The sequence below is a fragment of the Pristis pectinata genome, chromosome 16, assembly GCF_009764475.1.
Source record: "Pristis pectinata isolate sPriPec2 chromosome 16, sPriPec2.1.pri, whole genome shotgun sequence".
NCBI classification, from domain to species: Eukaryota; Metazoa; Chordata; class Chondrichthyes; order Rhinopristiformes; family Pristidae; genus Pristis; species Pristis pectinata.
Genome location: NC_067420.1, coordinates 26,132,548 through 26,155,240, shown reverse-complemented (window position 1 = coordinate 26,155,240; position 22,693 = coordinate 26,132,548). Strand labels below are relative to the sequence as shown.

General features: G+C 38.5%; 1 protein-coding gene across 3 annotated transcripts; it reads left to right on the top strand.

The window, feature by feature from the left end:
* The first annotated feature begins 97 nt into the window (after positions 1-97).
* LOC127578887 (protein-L-isoaspartate O-methyltransferase domain-containing protein 2-like) lies at positions 98-22,519 on the top strand. Of its 3 annotated transcripts, none has more exons than XM_052031426.1 (7): positions 98-196; positions 1,864-1,989; positions 9,796-10,121; positions 12,259-12,361; positions 14,246-14,417; positions 16,975-17,098; positions 21,505-22,519. In XM_052031426.1, exons 3-7 carry the CDS (start codon positions 9,815-9,817, stop codon positions 21,879-21,881), a joined length of 1,083 nt encoding a protein of 360 aa, XP_051887386.1. In that variant the 5' UTR covers positions 98-196; positions 1,864-1,989; positions 9,796-9,814; the 3' UTR covers positions 21,882-22,519. The 3 variants fall into 3 exon arrangements, with proteins under 3 accessions (XP_051887386.1, XP_051887385.1, XP_051887384.1); XM_052031424.1 differs by having other exon boundaries at positions 123-196; positions 1,864-1,979; positions 21,505-22,510; XM_052031425.1 differs by lacking the exon at positions 1,864-1,989 and having other exon boundaries at positions 101-196; positions 21,505-22,517.
* The last annotated feature ends 174 nt before the right edge of the window (positions 22,520-22,693 follow it).

Below are 22,693 nucleotides of genomic sequence, written 5' to 3'. Positions count from 1 at the left end.
AGGACATACCATCCAATCGACAGCAGCCCAAAACATCTACACTGCGCAGGCGCTCTTTCTTTATTAGCATATATTTCCCTAAAATTTGCATGCGGCTGACGCACTTCCTATTGCCGTCACTGCTCAGTGTTTACATGGTGAAGTGAGCTGAGTGCTGAACGGCAGTTTGACAAAAGAGCTCAGACGGCGTGACGTGGTAAGCTGCGAGCCTGTGCCCGCCGTCTCCTCGACGCTTGTGCTGTGACATGAAGAGGAAATGGAAAAGAATACATGCCAAAGCCCGGCCGGTAGCGGGGAAATGTCGTTGCGGCGGCCCCGTTGTGTTGTGTTGCGGGCTCAATGTTCGCGGCTCGGGACAGGCGAGGTACAGCGCCGCCGACAGGCCAGACGGGGAGTAGCCGGCAGAGCTGCAACAACAAAATGTTGACCATGCCCTGCCGCAGGAATCACTTAAAACCTGCGCTTATACATTGTCCCGCTACGGCAAGATAACTGGAGGCAGTTCAGGAAGCACCGTCAAGCTGATTACGTAGTCTTGGGCATTTGAGTTAGATGAAGATGTCGCAGGACATGGTATTGGTTACTTTGAGAACTCCCGATTCTTGACCTCGATGATATGTTTGGGATTACCATATACCCAAGAGCATGTAGGAATTTAGGAGGAGGCAAGCACATGGGTAGTTCAGATTTAACACGCTTCTCTCACATGTTAATACTCAAAGTTAATAGTCTTTCCTGTAAGTCTGGGAAAGCAAGTAGTGTTGAAGATTGAGAATTGAGTTGACACTTGAGGGAAAGGGGTGGCTCATGAGGTGAGACTGGCTGGATAGACTACCGAGTCTTTTGAATCCCCGTGCTTTTTCATTATGGACAATGTAAGACACAATGTGGGTCCTCTCAAGCTCTCACATTCAGTAAATATCACACATGTTGCTTTATAATCCATGGACGAGAGCATGTAAAGCAGTTTATTTCAAAGAATAAATAATATTGTCTTTATTATTTATATATTGTGATTTTTAGTTGATAAGAATACAGTGTATAATCTTGACTTTAGTTTGCTAGTGCATATATTTATTTACATATGACTTGCAAGATAAAGTAAAATATCATCTTGAGGCCTAAATCCTGGTTACATTGCTATTTGGAGGTCAAAGTGGCTACAGAATTGCTGAAATCTTGATTCTCTTGTATAATATAGGTAAAACAAAATCTAATTTCTTCTTGAGCTGTTGTTTTGAAGCGGAACAAGCCCTCCCTTTGACACGTAACTAAATCACAAAGATACTTAGCAACTTACGTGAACTATAATCCTTGCAGTTAAAATTAGGTGTTTTCTAATGGTGACTTTTCTGCCTGCCACTCTGGTAATTAAACACTATATTACAAAGTTAATATTTTATTTAAGGAGAGATCTGTTGCTTTTAAATTCTGCTTGCTGCTTTGGTGGATTTCAAATTATAATTGGGGGTCCAGAATTGAAAATGCAATTGAGTGAGTTCTTGGTGAGGTTAAAAAATGAGTTTAGCTTTGGCACACATTCATTCAGTCTTGCATATGGAATCACGCGAGTAGCTTTTTTGTGTGGGCTAGATATGTTTTTTCATAGTTTGTCTCTGGTCCCAACTACATTGCAAAATGATTACCACGTATTTTTTGAATTTTGTGGCTTTTCAGTTAAAATATTTGATCATCTGCTTGCTTGGATTATCTAGTTTCTTTTTAAAAAAAACTTTTTTGATTTGCTTATCAAAAGTTCTCTTGTTTTTAATTGTTGTTGGATCAGGCCCTTGATAATCATTTTCAAAAACCTATGAGAAATGCTGCATGGATTAACTGAAATAATATATTGTATAATTTTAGACACATTGTGGCAGAAATTGGAAACTGATGTGGAAGAAAGATGTTTGGTGTAAGCCAGGAGAACCAAGTAACGAATGCTGAAGTGGCATGAAGAAGTAATGGACAAGCAAGCATTGGTCAGGGCATGTATGTCAATTGGTTGAAGATTGGTGTTTTGGGAGGGTGTTGGGAAGAGACTTGATTGAAAAAGAAACAAAAGGAAAATATTGTGAAGTCCTGAGTTACTTTGCAGGAGTAGTGGCTAATTTTATATGATGACAAGCCAATTTGGCAACAATATGAACAGAAGGTTACAAATGGGAGAGTTGCAGTGTTTAGAGGTCTGGTGTTAATGCACAGAGGATTTCTATTTTTAGTTTTGCCTCTCCTGTTTCCTGAAGGAACTGACTGTTGGCACAATCCCCAAAAGCTCAGTCTATCTTCCTAATAGCAGGAAGTTTGAGTGGGTACTTGCTTGTGTAAGGTAACAAAACAACATGATTCTGTTGACCATGCACAAACCTTAGCAGTTCAATGTCACTGAATAATAAGTTAGGGCTGAAGACCAGCATTCCCCAAGATCAGCTGACTTGCCTTGGAGTGGGCATTGAGTCTGGGACCATCTGATCCATAAATATTAGGAAAAAAAGTCCTATCCATTAAGCTGCTGAGGCAACGCATAAGTAGTTTTTTTTATGCTTTTCATAGCATTTGAAGCAATACAAAGATAATTCATAGACCCAGGAAATAATTAAGTACTTAAATTATTGTTGTATAGTTCATAGAAATTCTGCAAGTGATTGTTCAGAATAAGCTACCATTAACAGTTATAATAGTTTATGGAATTCTATAATGTAATTGGAATTTAAAGTAATTGGCAATGAGACTGTTGATCTGTTATCACAGCTTTTGTCATTAATTGGATAAGGGAATGGTTTGCATTCCAAGGCTACTGCTTTACTAGCTCATGCTGATTTTAAAAATCTGTTCATTAAGAGTGTAGAGCCCAAAATATGTGTTTTTGATTGCTAGTAATCATTCTGGGATGTTCCTTGATCATGCAGTCCATCTTTGTGTTAGCAGTCAATTTTCACCCAATCAAAAATTCATTGCAGTAGGAAGCCATTTTAGTTGTGCTTGATTTGTAGTTGGCAGTCACCTGTCAAGTTAATGTATGTGAAATCAGACTCTTAAGTTATCTCTCTTCTTGTGGTTTCTAAACCCTGCCACCAATGCAGTTGATACAACTAAACTTTATTAGCACAGCTACTTGAAAATAACTTTAATATGGTTGGTAAGGTATTTTCCAAAAAGGCTGAATATCATAATTTGCTAGGATTTATATTAAATTTTTGCTTGGTACAGAAAAATGCCATAGAAAAAGAGTGAAGATTTGAGTAGGCAATTGACCGTAAGACATAGGAGGAGAATTAGGCCATTTAGCCCGTCGAGCCTGCTCCGCCATTCAATTATGGCTGATTTTATTTTTCCCCCATCAATCCCATTCTCCTGCCTTCTCCCTGTAACCAGGAAACAGTGACCATAATTCCTTGAACTTTACCATAGCCTGGGAGGGGGATAGGAGCAGACAATATGCAAAAGTATTTAATTAGGGAAGGGGGAATTATGATGCTATTAGACAAGAACTTGGGAGCGTAAATTGGGAACAGATGTTCTTGGGGAAGTGCACAGAGGAAATGTGGAGGTTGTTTTGGGAGTACTTGCATGGGGTTCTGGATAGGTTTGTCCCATTGAGGCAGGGTAAGGATGGTAAACTGAAGGAACCATGGTTGACAAGAGATAGAATATCTTGTCAAGAGGAAGAAAGAAGCTTACCTAAGGGTTAGAAAGCAAAGATCATACAGGACTCTGGAGAGTTACAAGATAGCCAAGAGGGAGCTTAAGAATGGACAGGAGAGCATGAGAAGGCCTTGGTGAGAGTAGGACCAATTGGGGATAAAAGAAGAAACATGCCTGGAGTCAGAAGAGGTAGGGAAGGTCCTTAATGAATACTTTGCTTCAGTGTTCACCATTGAGAGACATTAATGTTTGTGAGAATGGCATACAACAGGCTGATATGCTAGGGCATGTTGACATGAGGAAAGAGGATATGTTGGAACTTTTGGAAAAACATTAGGATAGATAAGTCACCAGGGCTGGACAGGATATAGCCAAGTTTATTACAGGAAGTGAGGGAAGAGATTGCTGCACCTTTGGTGATGATCTTTGCATCCTCACTGGCCACAGAAGTAGTGCCAGATGATTGGAGGGTGGCAAATGTCGTTCCTTCTTCCAAGAAGGGAGGGAGTAGGGATAACCCTGGGAGTTGCAGGCCAGTGAGTTTTACTTCAGTGGTGGGCAAATTACTGGAGAAGATTCTTAGAGGCTGGATTTATGGGCATTTGGAGAAGCATAAGCTGATCAGGGACAGTCAGCATGGCTTTGAGGGGCAGTCATGCCTCACTAGCCTGATTGATTTCTTTGAGGATGTGACAAAGCACATTGATGAAGGTAGAACAGTGGATGTGGTGTACATGGATTTTAAGGTGTTTGATAAGGTTCCTCATGGAAGGCTTATTCAGAAAGTCAGGAGGCATGGAATCCAGGGAAACTTAGCTGTGTGGATTCAGAATTGGCTCGCCCATAGAAGACAGGGTCGTGGTAGATGGAGCGTATTCTGCCTGGAGGCCGGTGACCAGTGGTGTTCTGCAGGGATCTGTTCTGGGACCCCTGCTCTTTGTGATTTTTTTTTATAAATGACTTGGGTGAGGATGTGGAAGGGTGGGTTAGTAAGTTTGCTGATGACACAAAGGTTGGTGGTGTTGTGGATAGTGTAGAAAGTTGCTGTAGATTACAACAGGACATTGATAGGATGCAGAGCTGGGCTGAGAAGTGGCAGATGGAGTTCAACCTGGTAAAGTGTGAAGTGATACACTTTGGAAGATCTGATTTGAAGGCAGAATACAAGGTTAATGGCAGGACTCTTAGCAGTGTGGAGGATCCTGGGGTCCACGTCCATAGATCCCTCAAGGTTGCCGCACAGGTCAATAGGGTTGTTGAGAAGGTGTATGGTATGTTGGCCTTCATTAGTCAGGGTATTGAGTTCAAGAGCTGCAAGGTAACGTTGCAGCTCTTTTTAAAAAAAACTCTGGTTAGACCACACTTGGAGCATTGTGTTCAGTTCTGGTCACCTCATAGGAAGGATGTGGAAGCTTCAGAGAGGGTACAAAAGAAATTTACCAGGATGCTGCCTGGATTGGAGAGCATGTCTTAGGAGGATAGGTTGAGTGAGCTAGGGCTTTTCTCTTTGGAGAGAAGGAGGATGAGAGGTGGCTTGATGGAGGTGTACAAGATAAGACATAGATTGAGTGAACAGTCAGGGACTTCTTCCCAGGGCAAAAATGGCTAACACAAGGGCACATAATTTTAAGGTGATTGGAGGAAGGTATAAGGGGGATGTCAGAGGAATTTTGTTTAAAAAGCAGAGCATAGGTGCGTGGAACACACTACCAGCAGAGGATGTGGGGGCAGATACATTAGGGACATTTAAGAGACTCTTAAATAGCCACATGAATGAGAGAAATGGAGGGTTATGTGGGAGGGAAGGGTTAGATAGATATTAGAGCAGCATAAAATGTCAGCACAACATCATGGGCTGAAGGGCCTGTACTGTGCTCTAATGTTCTATGTAATCTTTGACACCCTTACTAATCAAGAACCTATCAACCTCTGCTTTAAATATACCCAATGACTTGACCCCCACAGCAGTCTGTGGCAATGAATTCCACAGATTCATCACCCTCTGGCGAAAGATTTCTCTTCATCTGTTCTAAAGGGACGTCCTTCTATTCTGAGGCTGTGCCCTCTGGTCCTAGACTCTCCCACTACTGAAAACTGCCTCTGTCCACTATCCAGGACTTTCAATATTCAATAGGTTTCAATGAGATTCCCCACCCCCACCCCCACCCCCACCCCTCTAAACTCCAGTGAGTACAGGCCCAGAGCCATCAAACGCTCCTCATGTGTTAACCCTTTCATTCCTGGGATCATTCTTGTAAAGCTCCTCTGGACTATCTCCAATGCCAGCACATCATTCCTTAGATATAGGGCCCTAAACTGCTCTCAATATTCCAAATATGGTCTGACCAATGCCTTAAGGCCTCAGCATTACATCCTTATTGTTCTAGTCCTCTCGAAATGAATGCTAACGTTGCATTGCCTTCCTTACCACCGACTCAACCTGCAAGTTAACCTTTAGGGAATCCTGCTCTAGGACTCCCAAATCCCTTTGCACCTCTGATTTCTGAATTCACTCCCCATTTAGAAAATAGTCTATGCCTTTATTTCTTCTACAAAAGAGCATGATTATACACTTCCCTACGCTGTATTCCATCTGCCACTTCTTTGCTCATTCTCCAAACCTGTCCAAGTCCTTTTGCAAACTCCCTGCTTCCTCAACACTACCTGCCCCTCTGGCCATCTTTGTATCATCTGCAAACTTGGCCACAAAGCCATCAATTCCATCATCCAGATCATTAACCTATAACGTGAAAAGTAGTGGACCCAACACAGACCTCTGCAGAACACCACTAGTCACTGGCAGCCAGCCAGAAAAGGCCCCCTTAATTCCCATTCTTTGCTTTCTGCCAGTCCACCAATCTTCAATCCATGCTAGTACCTTTCCTGTAATACCATGGGCTCCTATCTTGTTTAACAGCTTCATGTGGCACCTTGTCAAAGGCCTTCTGAAAATCCAAGTAAACAACATCCACTGACTCCTTTGTCTATCCTGCCTGTTACTTCCTCAAAGAATTCCAACAGATTTCGGGCAAGATCTGGTCTTAAGGAAACCATGCTGACTTCAGCCTATTTTATCATGTGCTTTCAAGTATCCTGAAACCTCATCGTTAATAATGGACTCTAATATCTACCAACCACTGAAGTCAGGCTAACTGGCCTATAATTTCCTGTCTTTTACCTCCCTCCCTTCTTAAAGAGTGGAGTGACATTTGTGATTTTCCAGTCTTCTGAAACCATTGCTGAAACTAGTGATTCTTCAAAGATCACTACTAATGCCTCCACAATCTCTTCAGCTACCTTGTTCAGAATCCTGGGGTGTAGTCCATCCGGTCCAGGTGACTTATCTGCCTTCAGACCTTTCAGTCTCCCAAGCACCTTCCCCTTAGTAATAGCGACTACACTCGCTTCTGTTCCCTGACTCTCTCAAATTTCTGGAATGGTGCTGGTGTCTTCCACAGTGAAGACTAATGCAAAATGCTTATTCAGGTCATCTGCCATTTCTTTGTTCTCCATTACTATCTTTCCAGTATCATTTTCCAGTTGTCCAATGTCCATTCTTGCCTCTTACTCTTTATATCTGGGGGAAAAAAAACTTATTATTGGCTAGCTTACCTTTATTTTATTTTTTCTCCCCTTATTGCTTTTTTTTTGCCTTCTGTTGTTTGTAAAAGCTTCAAGTCTCTAGCTTCCCACTAATTTTTGCAATGTTGTATGCCCTCATTTGCTTATGCTGTCTTTGACTTCCCTTGTCAGCCAGTTACCTCGTCCTCCCTTTAGAATGTTGCTGCTGCTTTGGAATGAACTGCTCCTGCATCTTCCAAGTTACTCACAGAAAACTCCTGCCATTGCTGCTCTACTGTCATCCTGCTAGGGTCCCCTTCCAATCAACTTTGGCCAGCTCCTCTCTCATGCCTTTGTAGTTACCGTTACTCAACTAATATCAATACATCAGATTTTATCTTCTCCCTCTCAAACTGCACGGTGAATTCTATCATATTATGATCACTGCCTCCCAAAGGTTCCCTTACCTTTAGCTCCCTAATAAAATCTGGTTCATTGCACAACACCAAATCTAGAATTGCCTTTTCCCCAGAGGGCTTAACCATAACCTGCTCTAAAAGCCATCTTGTAGACATTCTATAAATTCCTCCTCTTAGAATCCAGTACCAATCTGATTTTCCCAATCTACCTGCACATGGAAATCCCCCATGACCACTGTAACATTGCCCTTTTTACATCTCCTGTTGCAGTTTGTACCCTATATCCTGGCTATTATTTGGAGGCCTGTATATAACTCCCATCAGGGAGTTTTTACCCTTGCAGTTTCTTAACTCTACCCGCAAGGATTCTACATCTTCTGATGTCACTTGCTAGGGATTTGATTTCATTTTTTTTACCAACAGAGCCACTCCATCCATCTGCCCATCTTTTCGATAGGATTTTTATCCTTGGATGTTCAGCTCCCAGCTGTGATTTTCTTTCAGTCACAACTCTGATGCCCACAACGTCATACCTGCAGGTTTCTAACTGCACTAAGCTAGCCTACCTTATTTCATGTACTGCATGCATTCAAATGTAACACCTTGTCCTGTATTCACCACCCTTCTCAAATTTGTCTCCACATTGCCTGAAGTTAAATTCTTTTCCTTTTCTACACTTTGGCTTTTTTTTATTCTGGAGACTTCAGTAACCTCTCCTGCACTCTCCTTCCCTTTTTACTTTATCTATACTTTTCCAACCTGTTGAATCCGCCCCCCCACTATTTAGTTTAAAGCCGTATCCACAGCCCTAGTTATGCAATTCACCAGTACACTGGTCCCAGCATGGTTCAAGTGGAGCCTTTCCCATTGGAACAGCTCCCTTCTTCCCCAATACTGGTGCCAATGTCCCACGAATTCAAACCCACTTCTCCCACACCAATCTTTGAGCCACGCATTTAACTCTGATCTTATTGATCCTGTGCCAATTTACATTGTTCAAGTAGCAATCCAGAGGTTATTACCTTTTTTGGTTCTGTTTTTTAATTTAGTCCCCAGCTACTCAAATTTCCTCAGAAGAACCTCTTTTTTTTTCCTTGTTCTACCTATGTCATTAGTACCCACTTGGACCACAACAACTGGATCTTTCCCCTCTCATTCCAAATTCCTCTGCAGGTCAGATGAGATGTCCTGAACCCAGGCACCAGGCAGGCAATGCAGCTTTCGGGGCTCTTGATCCTTGCAACAGAGAATTGTCTATTTCCCTGACTATACTATCCCCAATCGCAACTACATTTCTCTTCTTTGCCCCCTCTTGAATGGCTTCCTGAACCACAGTGCTACGGTTCAGTTGCTTATCCTTCCTACAGCCTCCACTTTCATCTGCACAGGGAGCAAGAATCTCAGACCTGTTGGAGAAGCTCAAGGGCTGAGGATCCTCTGGCACTACCTCTTGGGTCCCCCTACCTGCCTCACTCACAGTCACACCCTCTTGTCCCTGACCACAGACTGTATTTGAATTATTTAATCTAATGAGTGTGACTGCCTCCTGAAACACAATGTCCAGGTAGCTCTTTCCACCCCCACTCGATGTATTGCAGTGTTTGAAGCTCAGATTCCTGGTCATTAGCTTTGAGCCAGAGTTCCTCGAGCAACCAACACTTTAGGTGTGGTCACCAGGAACCATGGTGGGGGTCCACCAGCTCCTACATCATGCAGCTACAACACATCACCTGATCCTGCATCCCTACTTTGTTTAATTAGTTGTAATTTGGTGTTTGTTTACTATATTTAAAAAAAACCTTGCCTGTTCTTACCTGCTAGTCACCTGTGCCTCCTCACTGAAGCCTCTTGAGCCAAAGCCTCAGATTCCCATTCCTACAATGGCCACTCTGTTTTACCCTACCTTACTTTTATTGGCTGAGTTGCCATACACTTACCCAGTCACACAACTTTAACAAAAAAATGCTGCTAGCTCCTCCCCTCTGCTGCTCTGGCTATTTGGTGTAGCACTATTTTGGTGGTAGCTGAAGAATATGTTAGCAAATACCAATTTAAAGTGCAAAATTTAGTTTCATGAATGTCAGTAGTCTTGCTCAACATTAATGTATTGTTGAATTACAATGAGAAGTTTTTTATGGTCCTGTGTATTACTTAATAATTTCTTTAAATTCAGTTTTAACAGCTGAAAAAAGATGGGAGGTGCTGTGAGTGCTGGTGAAGACAATGATGATTTAATTGACAATCTGAAAGAAGCACACTACATCCGAACAGACGTAGTAGAGCAAGCTTTCCGAGCCATAGATCGCGCAGATTATTACTTGGAAATTTACAAAGATAATGCCTATAAAGACTTGGCTTGGAAAAATGGTAATATCCATTTGTCTGCACCATGCATTTACTCTGAAGTAATGGAAGCACTGGACCTACAGCCAGGATTGTCCTTTCTGAATCTTGGAAGTGGCACGGGATATTTGAGTACAATGGTTGGTTTAATTTTAGGTGAGCCAACATGTTACAGTTTGTTTTAAGGTTTCCATTAAGTACAGTAACATACCAAATAGCCATTTTAAAAAGCAACATACTATAGTTGTTTGTTTATTTAAAAAACTGCGACATGCATCAAAGTAACAACTAATTTCACGAACAATAAATTGTTCAATCAATTGCAACCTTGAGTATATGCTTTTCCACCTTTCAATAACCTGAATTTTCTAAAACTCTGCTGAGTACATTCTTAACGTGCATCATCTAGTTCACCTTTTAGATCTATGCTGGTTGATCTACATTGGTTCCTGGTCTGGCAATGTTTTCATTTTAAAATGAAGACACAAGACTGCAGATGCTGGAATCTGGAGCAACAAACATCGGCTGAAGGAACTCGACCCGCTGAATTCCTCTAGCAGATTACTTGTTTTCACTTTAAAAGTCTTAATCGTGTTCTTCAAATCCTTCCATTGATTCCTCCCTCCATTTCTCTGTAACTTCCAAATTTTTGTACCCCCTCCAGTGCTGGTGCCTCATGCTTTCTTCATTTCCATTTTGATACACTTTCCCCTTCTCCTTTATTGTTCCACCAATAGTAGTTAAGCCTTCATCTGTCTCAGTTTTAATCTTCAGAATTTTTTCACTGTGCCCTTCTTGCTCTCTAATTTCCTTAAATTTAGTCAGAGGCATAGATTTTTTGGTCAACTTACCAAAATATGGTGTTGTATAGTTGTGTGAGATCTTGTTGGAAAATTATTTGTGCAAGACACCTTGGCATGATTTTCCAATGTTAAAGATCCTAAACAAATTCAAGTAGTTTTTCTCATCCTTTGTTCTTTAGAGATACAAATCTAAGAGAAATTGCCATTAGTGACTTGCCAAAATTGGCACTGCATTTTATGTTCCACAGTTTGGGTGTTTTTCAACATTGTATTGCAAGGATGGGGTTATGATAATGTAGAACTTGCATAAGACCAGTTTGCAACTTGGATCAAATATGATCCATATTGCATTATAATCCTTCGTTGCTGTAGTTCTTGTCCCATTTAAACATTTGCTTAATATGTGACTAAACTTATGGTTCATATCAACAATTACTAATAGTCAGAGTACTACACCACAGCAACAGCCCTTCGGCCCATCTAGTCCATGCCAACCTGATATTCTGCCTAGTCCCATCTACCTGCACCTGGACCATATTCCTCCAAACCCCTCTCATCCATGTACCTATCCAAACCTCTCTTAAATGTTACAATTGAACCTGCATCTACCACTTCCACTGGCAGCTCGTTCCACGCTCACACCACCCTCTGAGTGAAGAAGTTCCCTCTCAGATTCCCCTTGTATTTCACCTTTCACCCGAAACCTATGTCCTCTAGTTCTAGTCTCACCCAAACTTAGGGGAAAAGGCCTGTATGCATTCACCCTATCTATATCCCTCATAATTTTGTATACCTCTGAGATCTCCCCTCATTTTCCTGCACTCCCAGGAATAAAGTCCTATCGTATTCAACCTTTTCTGATAACTCAGACCCACAAGTCCTGGCAATATCCTTATAAATTTTCTCTGCACTCTTTCAAGCTTATTGATATCTTTCCTGTAGGTAGGTGACCAGAACTGCACACAATACCCTAAATTCAGCCTCACCAACACCTTGTACAACTTAATGATGAACTACTAAACATCATTATGGTTAAAGTATTGGATAAATCAATTTCACTGGAGATGGTTTCCTTTCTTGTAAGACAATCCCTTTTCTACCATCAATACATGGCTTCACTTGTGAAGTAAGGTTTTCATTTGTATTACTTTTAGTAGTTGACTACTGCAGCTGTTGTGTTTATATGTAGTTATAAACTGTAGGGCAATTGTATTATGGCTAGTAAGCACTTCATTTTAATATTACACTGCTGCATTTGTATTAAAATTAGTATTTTCTAAAAATTGTTACATTTTCTACCAATACATAGTTTATAGCTCATGTTCAGTATTAATGCTTTTTTTTAAAATGTAACCTGTATCATGAAATAAAAAATGAGAAAATTTGGCTTTAGAAGAAATACCTTTCGGGTCCTCTGTATTAAATTTAAACAGATTAATCTCCTTTCCTGACTGCAGTTCTTTTACTAACTATTAATCCTCTGCCCACAGGGCCCTTTGGAGTAAATCATGGAATAGAGCTTCATGTTGATGTTGTCGAATATGCCAACCAAAAACTTGAGAATTTCATCAAGAATAGTGACAGCTTTGATAAGTGAGTACTCTAGACCATGAGCTAAACATTTCTCATTGATTATACACGAAGGGAGAATCAGTGCTAAAAGTAAAGTTGCTTGGTTTGACAATGCAAATTTCACAAATACATAATTAATCCACACCAATTTCAAATTGTATTAAATGTTTGAAAATGCCTATTCCTGTACAAGATAGCACAAGGGCATGGATTGCTAATTTTGCTTAATGGTGGCCAATCCAATATTTGTAGACAGTAAAATTCTGATAATCTGGCATCCAATTGTTTGGAAATCCTGAAGGTCTGGCTTCTATCTTGTTTGTTAGTCTGTAATGTGAGCCAGAGTCCAGAGTGTAAGTGGGACATGTGGCAAAAGCTGACTTTGGGGTGGCTTTGGGGCTGTAGCAGGGTTTGGGGTCTGAAACACCAGAAGTCACTTTTGTGGCCAGAGCTGGGGTCAGAAGTGCTTGTATATTTTCTGGTTCCTTCACTGGAAAGTGTGTGTACTACTGTGTAATGTGTTTTTATTTTAAAGGTGAAATAAGTGTGTTTGAGTATTAATAGGAGTAGCATCCAGTAGTTGGGAACATCTTTGAGTCCAACACGACCAAAGTTCCTAGGATACTGGATTATCTGAATTTTACTGTTCTTTAGTTTCATGAATAATTCCTTTCCATGCTAGTGAGCTTTACAAAAATACTTTGTAATAATCTTTCGAAGAACAACCAAACTTGAATCTAATATTCAGGGTGTTTCATTTTATTCCTGCTTAAACATGATTCCATTCTGTGGAATAGGCAATTAAAAGCATTTCCTAATGTGGACTCAAGAACAATGATTTTCCCTCGATAAATGCACTAGCAAAATAGGCTAATTACCAACGTACATATTTTGTTTATGCAAATAGAAGCAAATAATCTTGTGCTCTGCTCTTGTTTGCAAACATAAATAAGATGAGGGCAATTTATAGAACGAAGTTTCAAATGTGGAGCTGATTCTGCAATGGAATTGTTTCCTAACTATTTATTTGTATCCTTTAATAATACAGAGAAACAGCAAAAAAGCAGTGGTTACCTTTTATGCTTAAGCACTCTGATTTATTTGGCTTCTTTGCCACTTGCCATATATTCCATATTCCACTAGATCTTGCTTGTGATAAATTCTTTTTAACTGCCTTTATCATGTTTCTAATATTATTACAAAGGTTATGGCCCTGTGTTAATTCATTAAGTAATGGAATTCACAATTTCCCCTCAAAGTTGTTGTGATATTTTTTAAATGCTGTATCACATCTACTCTGAAGACATTCATTTTTTTTTGAGTGCAGCTCTAGTTTTGTGGGTTTTTTTTCATCATGATTACATCTCAATCTGTCTTTAAGTCTTTTCCTATGCCTACAATGCACTTGTTAATGGCTCAAACATCTAATTGCTGCTCAGAATTTTTGCAGCTTTTGGCAAAATCAGTTTGTTTACATAGAATCTTAATTTTTTTGTATTCCTTTACCTTTTAAAATATGACAGTCATATAACTTTCACTGGTGAGCTTATTTTTTAAAAAATGGATAGATCTGGGTACATACACAACAGATCTCAATACCTAATACAATTTTTTTTTCTAAAGAGTACTACTTTTCATCTATTTTCATTTAATTTTATTTGCACTTATGCTCACTTCCATGTGAGCCCTAGCATTCTTTCTTGCCCTTTTCTGAACTTGCTACTTTATTATCCTTTAGATCATAGTTCACCTACACTCCCTTTCAAATAACTTGTGCATGGAGAACAAAGATTCCCACAGTTCCAAGGAAATCATAACTTGTTAATCCAAGAAACGTTGATTATTATCAAGATGAACTGAACTAAAAGAATTTTCCCATATTTGTGATATGATTTATAAACTTAGGTTTGAATTCTGCGAGCCATCCTTTGTGGTGGGTAACTGTCTAGAGATTGCTTCAGATAGTCGTCAGTATGACAGAGTCTACTGTGGGGCAGGTGTTCAGAAAGATCATGAAGAGTATATGAGAAATCTCATAAAAGTTGGTGGAATCCTTGTCATGCCATTGGAAGAGAAGGTAAGTTTAAATTTGGATTAATTCAAGATAACTAATGTTATGCCTTCAGGATTTGCATTATATTTTTAATCTTACCATCTTGTAGCTCTACACACTTGGCTTGATCACAGATATCTATCTTGTTACTTCCTTGTATTTCCCTCATTACCTCCATATTCTTTCAACTCAATTTTCTTTTGTCTTGGCTCCAAGAAAGTAAATTGTTCTGCATCCCACCTTTCTTCAAGTAATAGTTGCAGCTACACATTCCCATTTCTTTGGTCTTTGCTGCTGTATTCTCTGATACTTATATAGCCATTAAATCTGTTCATTCCCTCAGTCATTCAAATCTGCATTTCATAGCCTCTCTCACACTCATGGAATACAGACTTGAAAATGAATGTATTTGGCACAACATCTTTCTTGACTACATCAAGTTCACTCAGGTCTTATCTTCTATGAAATGGCACAGTAGAGCAGCTATTGTGGTTTAATCTGGGTTTAATCCTGACCTCAGGTGCTATCTTTGTAGAGTTTGTATGTGGTCCTTGTGATCACTTGGGTTTCCCCTTAGATACTCCAGTTTTCTCCATGCCCCAAAGCCGTGAGTTGATAGATTAATTAGCCACTGTAAATTGCTTTACATATTGCTGATGTATAGGTGAGCGGTAGAATCTGGGGGAATCTTGAAGGAAAGTGAGAATGAAAATGGGATTATTGTTGGATTAGTCTAAATGGAGTGTTTGAAGGTCAATGTGGACTCAATAGACCAAAAGACTTGTTTCTGTGCTGTATGTGTCTTTATGACTCTACCAAACTCCACAGTGCTCAGAATGATTCTGAATACAGAGCTAAACCATAGATTAACTTTTTCACAAAACATTACATTAAAATCTTGTTTCCATGCCCCTCTACCCTTGCCTTTGACAACAATAGGGTGCTGTTTATGGGCATCACTAACATTGAGCTCCCTTGCCAAATTCACTACTCCCACGAAGCTAGATCTAGAGTTATGGAGCACAGAAAACAACCCTTCAATTCACGATATCCATTGTGACCATCAATTGCCCATCAATACTGGTCCCATTTGCTAGCAATTGTTCTTTCTTTTCTTTTACAATATTTTTATTGAATTCATGAAAAAATAGAGTACATGCATCAAGAAAGAGAATAAAAATACTATGTTGTATTAAATCATACTTAGATTACAATACTCTAAATTAATAATCATATATAGAAGTTAGTTAATAAATGAAAAAAAAATTGAAATATTTTATTATATAAAAAAAATCTACTCCCATACCAAAACCCGAAGCTGTTAGATGGGAAAAAAAAACAACAGCACTTGTTCTGTAGCCTTTTATATTTTGGTGGTTCTAGTGCTCATCCAGATACTGAAGTTTTGTGAGAGTGCCTGCTTCCACCACCCACTCAAGTAGTGCATTCCAGATTCTGACCATTTCTCTGGATGGAAACAGTTCTTCCTCAGATCCCATTTAAAGCCCTTGCTTCTTCCCTAGAACCTATACCCTCCAGTTCAGTTCTAAGATCCCTTTTTCTATGGCAAGAAGTTTCCTATTATCTATCCTACCTATGCCTCTGAATTCTGTCTCCCTCCATCAGGCGCACCCCACCTCCCTCCCCCCCCCCCCCCCCCCCCCCCCCAAAAAAGCTAGCTCCAAAGAAAACAAATACAGCTTACCTAGTTTCTCTTCAAAACTAAAGCACTCCATCCCAAGCAAAGTCCTGGTGAATCTTCTCTGCATCCTTTCCAATGCAATCACATTCTTCCTATAGTGTGGCTAGAACTGTACATGCCACTCAAGCTGTGGCCTAACCAATGTTTTATAAAGTTGTACCATAACATCCCTGCTCTTGTATGCCCTTGCTAAAATAAGGAAGTATCCCATCTTCACCACCTTGTCCACTTGTGCTGCTGTCTTCAGGGATCCTTGGACTTGTACATGATGGTTCCTCTGATCCTCGGTACTCCCGAGAGCCCTGCCTTTCATTGTGTATGTCCTACCCGTATTGGTACTCTCAAAGTGCATTGCTTCACATTTGTAATGATTAAATTGCATCTGCTATTACTCAAATGATCAATATAATCTTAAGACTTTCCCCCTTACTGCTTCTTTACTTGCAACTTCCTCTAGTTTGATTTCTGTTTCCCTCACCATGTCTGAATTCAACTTTTCCACCTCCTTTTCTATTTTCACTAAACAACCAACCACCCAAATCCCCATTCTGTCCTTTTGGAGATGCCTGTCTGAATTCCCACTACATACTCTGAATACTCATGATATGCTAAAAATGTGACTGATGAATGAAAAGAAAAATGGTGTCATAAAGCTTGAATTTTGATTAGCTAACAACATGGACATTCAAAAATATCAAATTTCTGTTGAGGAAAGCTCTTAACATTAAAGAAGGTGTTTATAATGAAATAGATTACGTGAACAAAGTTCCCATATGTATAGATTTTTCATATTGTTTAGGACTCATTGCTCTTTGGAAATTTCCCCTCAATGTTATTTTTAATTTTAGCTTTAAATTATTTCTGGATTCTTTGTTGCAGCTTACTAAAATAATGCGTACGGGATTGAATACTTGGGAAACAGAAAAGATTTTGGCTGTCTCCTTCGCTCCTCTAATCCAACCTTGTAATGCAGATGGTGGGAAAGTACGAACAGTCCAATTACGTAAGTTTTATCAGTCTGAGTTTATCGATAGTCTTTTGTACTTGGTGAAAATTTTAATTTTATAGTAATTGGTACTTTCAATCTAACTACTCTTTATTCACATTCCTCAATGAGTGTCCAGTGTTGTCATAAATGTGCTGTTGCATGAGTAAAAGGTACAAATGTAAATTCATATCTATCACTTTTCTTTTTGGGGATTGCCCATATTTCTTATGGGGTTTTGTATTTTTGGAGTCATGATTAAAAAAAAAATCTTAAGGAAATCCTGCTGGTATGAAGGATATTTTAGAATAAATAATAGAAGTCTCAATTAATTAAGTAAAGGGAATTCAGAGCTTACAAACAATGTAGTTGGAATTGCACTTGACCCCCAAGCTTCAATGTGCACCCCTAATTAGTTCTCCACCCTCCCAAATTGACTGGCTTAGACCAAACTGTTCCCCTCCACCTGTTCCAAATTTTCTCCATCTTGTTTTAAGTTTGGACCTCCATGTTGTCTGGCTCAAACCTCAAATTCTTTCCATGCTTCCTCAGCACCTGCCAAAGTACAATATTTCAGGTAAGATACCTGCTTCTGGCTCTCATTTTGTTTAAGGAGCTGAATTGGTTAAGGGTCCCCTGTGAAGGACTAAGAAGGGATAGCAGAGATTATGGGACAGTTGGGGAGCTGGGGATAAGAGGAGAAAGGCCAGTGGGTGGTAGTTGAAGGAGACATATTGTTGCTGCTGTTTGTGTACAGTGGAGGAAAGGAGAGACAATGGGAGCAAGCCTCACCATTCAGACTGCAGGAAATTGCTCTCACAGGCTCGGTCTTGCTCTTGCCCACCTTGGCTCCTCATTGTATCAAAAATACTCTTGTGTAAGCTAGGACTGTATCCAAGTTATTTGTTAATAGACACCATATGGTTGATTGCCACCAGTGAGCAAAGGGAATGCAAGAGGGAAGAATTGGAATATTGAAGTGGTTTTCCTATGGGTAAAAATGGTAATTAACTTGTGATTATTTTTAATTGTGTGATTGAGATTAATGTTGTAATGTTAGGTACTTGTGTACAAGAAATATTTTTCCTGCACATTTTACTTTTTCAACAGGTCAACAATCTGTACTTTTATTTGTATGTTTTACATGAATTTGTAATATTCTTAAAAATTGACTTTTAAAGTCACAGCTGTTTAAAGGTTGACTGCAATCTTTGATAGTTGGGGAGCTTTTGTATATAAGTGCATGATTAGGTAATTCTGAAAACAATTCTTTTCTCTACTACACTGCACCTCATCATCTTTAAGTTCAAAGTATTTTTCTACCATTTGGAAGATTTCTGATTTCATAAATGACATTACATATATATTTGTAGACTGAGGAGATCTGGCTTGCAATTTAACTTGATGAAATGCCGGTTTGCCTTGTCTGTGTAATTGGGAGCTAAAGTTTTTGTAGCATTTGTGGTTATAGAGTACCAAACTTTACAATTTAACTTGAGTCTTCAGCAGTGCAACAATTAAGTTAGACTTTCACTGATTTCAGAAAAGAAGTAGAATTGTGCTTCATCTAATGGTTGGCAAATGTACCTGTTGATTAATTCTCATGGAATGTTAACGTTACATTAATTACTTTCAAATGCAGCACTTATCTGTGAATATTGTGGTTGTTTTCTTACCTATGTAACCAGGGTAGTTAATATTCAGATTGACTGAATATGCTTATGGTTAGTTGAAGTTTACAAAGTATCTTGGTAACATGGAATGAGAATGATTACAACTAACAAAATATCAAAATGCCTGCAGATGCTGGAAAATCTAAAATAGAAACTGAAAATGCTGGAAATATTGAACAGATCAGGCCACATCTATGGGAAGTGGAACAGAGTTAATATTTTGGATCAAAGACCCTTCATCGTAACTGGGCAATGAGAATGATTACATACTTTTTCTATTGTAAAGCCCTACCTTTTTATAGTGTGATAAGTGCCTTACTTCACTTATTTCTCTTTTGTATATAATTTATGATATTTACACCATTCCTCTCTGCATCTCCCCCCAATGGCATATCCTTGAACCCTTGCAAGTAGATGCAACAAATGACTTTCAATCCATGCAAACACCAAGCCATGATCATCTCCATCTATTCATAATCTGATCTCCAACATTACTATTGCTGAATTCCCCACCATTAGCATTTTGAGGGTTACTGTTGACCAGCTACAGTCCAGCCCCACGATATTCAAAGCTCAATATTACGTAAGACAAACTCCCTTGATTTGGCATCTCACAGACCACCTTGAATATTCACTGAATCTACTGTGGCTGCATTCTGTACTCTTTTAAAACAAAAATACAGCATAGGGTCATCTTCATTCTTTGTAAGGTATTAAAGAATCATACAGCATGGAGATGGGTCCTTTGGCCCAATGAATTCACCCTGACTGTCACCCACCATTTGTATTAAATCTAATACAAATTATAAAGATTTTTGTCTATTCACTCATGTGTTCATCTCTGGCAAGACCAGACTTAATGCCCAGCCTTAATCTGTAAAGATATTGAGCAGAACCCAAGTGCTTTTCCATTGGAATTGGATAAGGATGCTGTCATGCCTCATTTGCAGTGTTGAGCTGTACTAACTGAGAATTGCATGTTTCTTCAAGAAACACATTATAAGCCTGGATCTGTATATGTTGAGAAGATCAAAGACTAGAGGGGAATTTCAGACTTATTTATGTAGATAGAATATAGATGTGATTGTAATGTTGTACAAATGTATTAGTTTTATAAACCTACATTTTACAAACTTACTTTCCAGTAACCTTGGACATGAGGATTAGGCAGCATAGCTTTTCAGCTGCCATTAACACAAAGGATCAGATGACTTGCTGCTTTAAACTTCTGTGATACCAATAATTTATTTTGAAAGAAATGGCTGCAGAGCAAAATCAGTTTTGTTTGATTTTCTCCAAATAGTCACTTTATATATGATTTTAAATGCAGAAATAAAATGAATCTTTACAGATGTATTTGGTTTAAAAACATTTACTTGAAGGTTTGATGAGATTTGTATTGCAATTCTTTGTTTAGAACATAACTCTACATTTAAGCACTGCAGGTTCAGTCAATTTCTTTAAAAACAAAAGGTAATGTGTTTGTACTATGTGTTAATTATTAGCTGGAAAGAAAGAAAAGGTACTAGTTATATGGAATTATAAAATTGTATCTATTTTCCCTTGACAGCTTAATTTTGTTGCAGTGAGTCATAACAGCAACTTGGATTTATTTCACACTATTTTCATGCAGAAAATATTCTAAGGCATTGCTCAAAGATGTAATTGAGGGGGTGAGGAAAGGGCACCAAGCCATAGAAGGAGGAGTGGTCAAAAAGTTGGTCAATGTTGGGGGGATTGGGAAGCATCTTAAAATAATATGATGGAGCCTAAGCAGGAGTTTTCAGAGCAGCTGAATGACACAACTGTGAATGATGGGGCAGAGTAGGAGATGAATTGTGGGGCTGGCAAAGGTTAGAGATAGCTATAGAGTGATTCAGACACTAGGATGATAATTTGAAAAGCATTGTAAGAACCAGGAGCAGGAGTCCCAATAACATGGACAGCAGTGAGTTGAAATAAAATCTATTAGCATTTTAGAATAGATTTTGATCAGTATTTATAAAAGTTGTATCCTAAAAAGCACTACTTGCCAATCTTCTGGGAGCAGATTGTTTGAGGCACTGGCATTGAAAAACCTGAAATACCATGCAACATTGCCTTTTTAAAAAAAGTGTTTTTGTTTTGGTTTTCTGCTTTTTGGAGATCCTTTGATAACTGTGCAGCACTTTAAAGATTTTTTGGTTAAATGTTGTAGATATGTTATTTCTGAAGAGGCCAGGTAGCTTGCTGATGATCACACTTGGTTTCATTACCTTGCCCCTTGCATCAATCCTTTTTTTAACTTTTATAAATACTGATCAAAATCTATTCTAAAATGCTAATAGATTTTATTTCAACTACTCTACTAGAAAGCTACCTGACCTTTATTTACACTGCTCAATGAAGTGGTAATTAGTTTATTTACCTTTTTTAAAATCACTCCTAACTTGAAATGTATTTGTTAGATTTACTACTTATTTTAGTTTGGATATTTTTAAGTTCTCCTGCATATCAAATGGACAAAAAACTATTTTTGACAACATGAAAAACTAGTTTCAGACTTCACAACATCAAGTAAAAATAATTACCAGTAGTGAGGTAATCAATATCACATTACATTCAAAGTAAATAAACCATCTTCTCACTCTGATCTATTGTTCTCCAAAAGTTGATCATTTTAATGGCTTCTAAACCAGTTTTAATTTATGCCAGTATGTATTGTTTATAAAAATGCAAATTGTTTTTTAAAAAAAATTTGTGATTCCACAGCTTCAGTTAGTGTTGGAAGCCTCCAAGAATTAACTCGGATCTGCATTCGTCGGACTCTTAAAAATACAATAAATCAGGACAAGGCAAATAATGGAGTTCCTCCAAAGGTTCCGTCCAGGTTTAAGCGAAGGCGGATCCGCAAAAGGCGAATGGATGCAATTGTTTTGGTTGATAAGCAGATCTTTGCAAGTCGAATATCAAATCCTTTTGATAACAATAACAATGAGGACTTGGAGGATGTTCAGAGAGATGATGATGAAAAAGAGTACTGCGACTTTAAACCAGAGCCTCCATTATATCTGCTTCGAGAAAAGATCTTGAGTTTGCCTTTACCAGAGCCATTAAAATTATACCTGCTGTACTACAGAGATAAATAAGTCTTGAAAATAACTGCTGGTAATAACTGTAATATTGCACTTAAGTTAAAGTTCAAAAAAAATATAAGGGGACATATACTGCAATGAAATAAGTGAGCACTTTTACATACTTGTTTTGATTAGCAATTTCCTATTAATAGTTTCATACTAAATTTGTTTTTCTCACTTAAAACAAAGTTATAGAATTATTCATGTAGAGTATTTGCAAAACTAAAGTATGCTTTGTTCTGCTGTACATTTTATTGCATTGTTTGTGACAAGCACTTCAAAAACAGCATACAAAGTTGAAAAGAGAAATTTAAAATTATTATCCCTTTGAAACTTTCTGGTGGCTTGTAACTTGTCTATTTAAGCAAAATATTGTAATTTGTATTAACTTAGTTGAATACTGTTTAGCTCAGAGTAAAGATAGTGATTTTTAAGCACAGTTCTGTGCTTTATATGCCAAAACTGTTTTTTAATGGAACTGTTAAGATGTAACTTTAGAATTTTTTTCATATTAGCTTAATTTAAAAATAAATGTTACTGCTGTAACAATTTCATATTTTTGCAGATTGCTTGGTAGATGAACTGATGTTATCAAATAATTGTTCAGTCACTTCTCTGCAATAAATCAAAATAAAAGTTTGAATCAGTTAAGCCTTTATTTCTTCATTGCTAATATTCTTGATTTAAGTGTAAATGTTGTCTGCAAACTGTCATTAACAAGACATTTGCAGCCTGCTTCCACCATGTTCAGGAACTTGGTTATATTTGTGTTTGCTGATTTGTCCTGTTTTGGTGTCATACTTCTGGATGTTTGGAAAAGATTC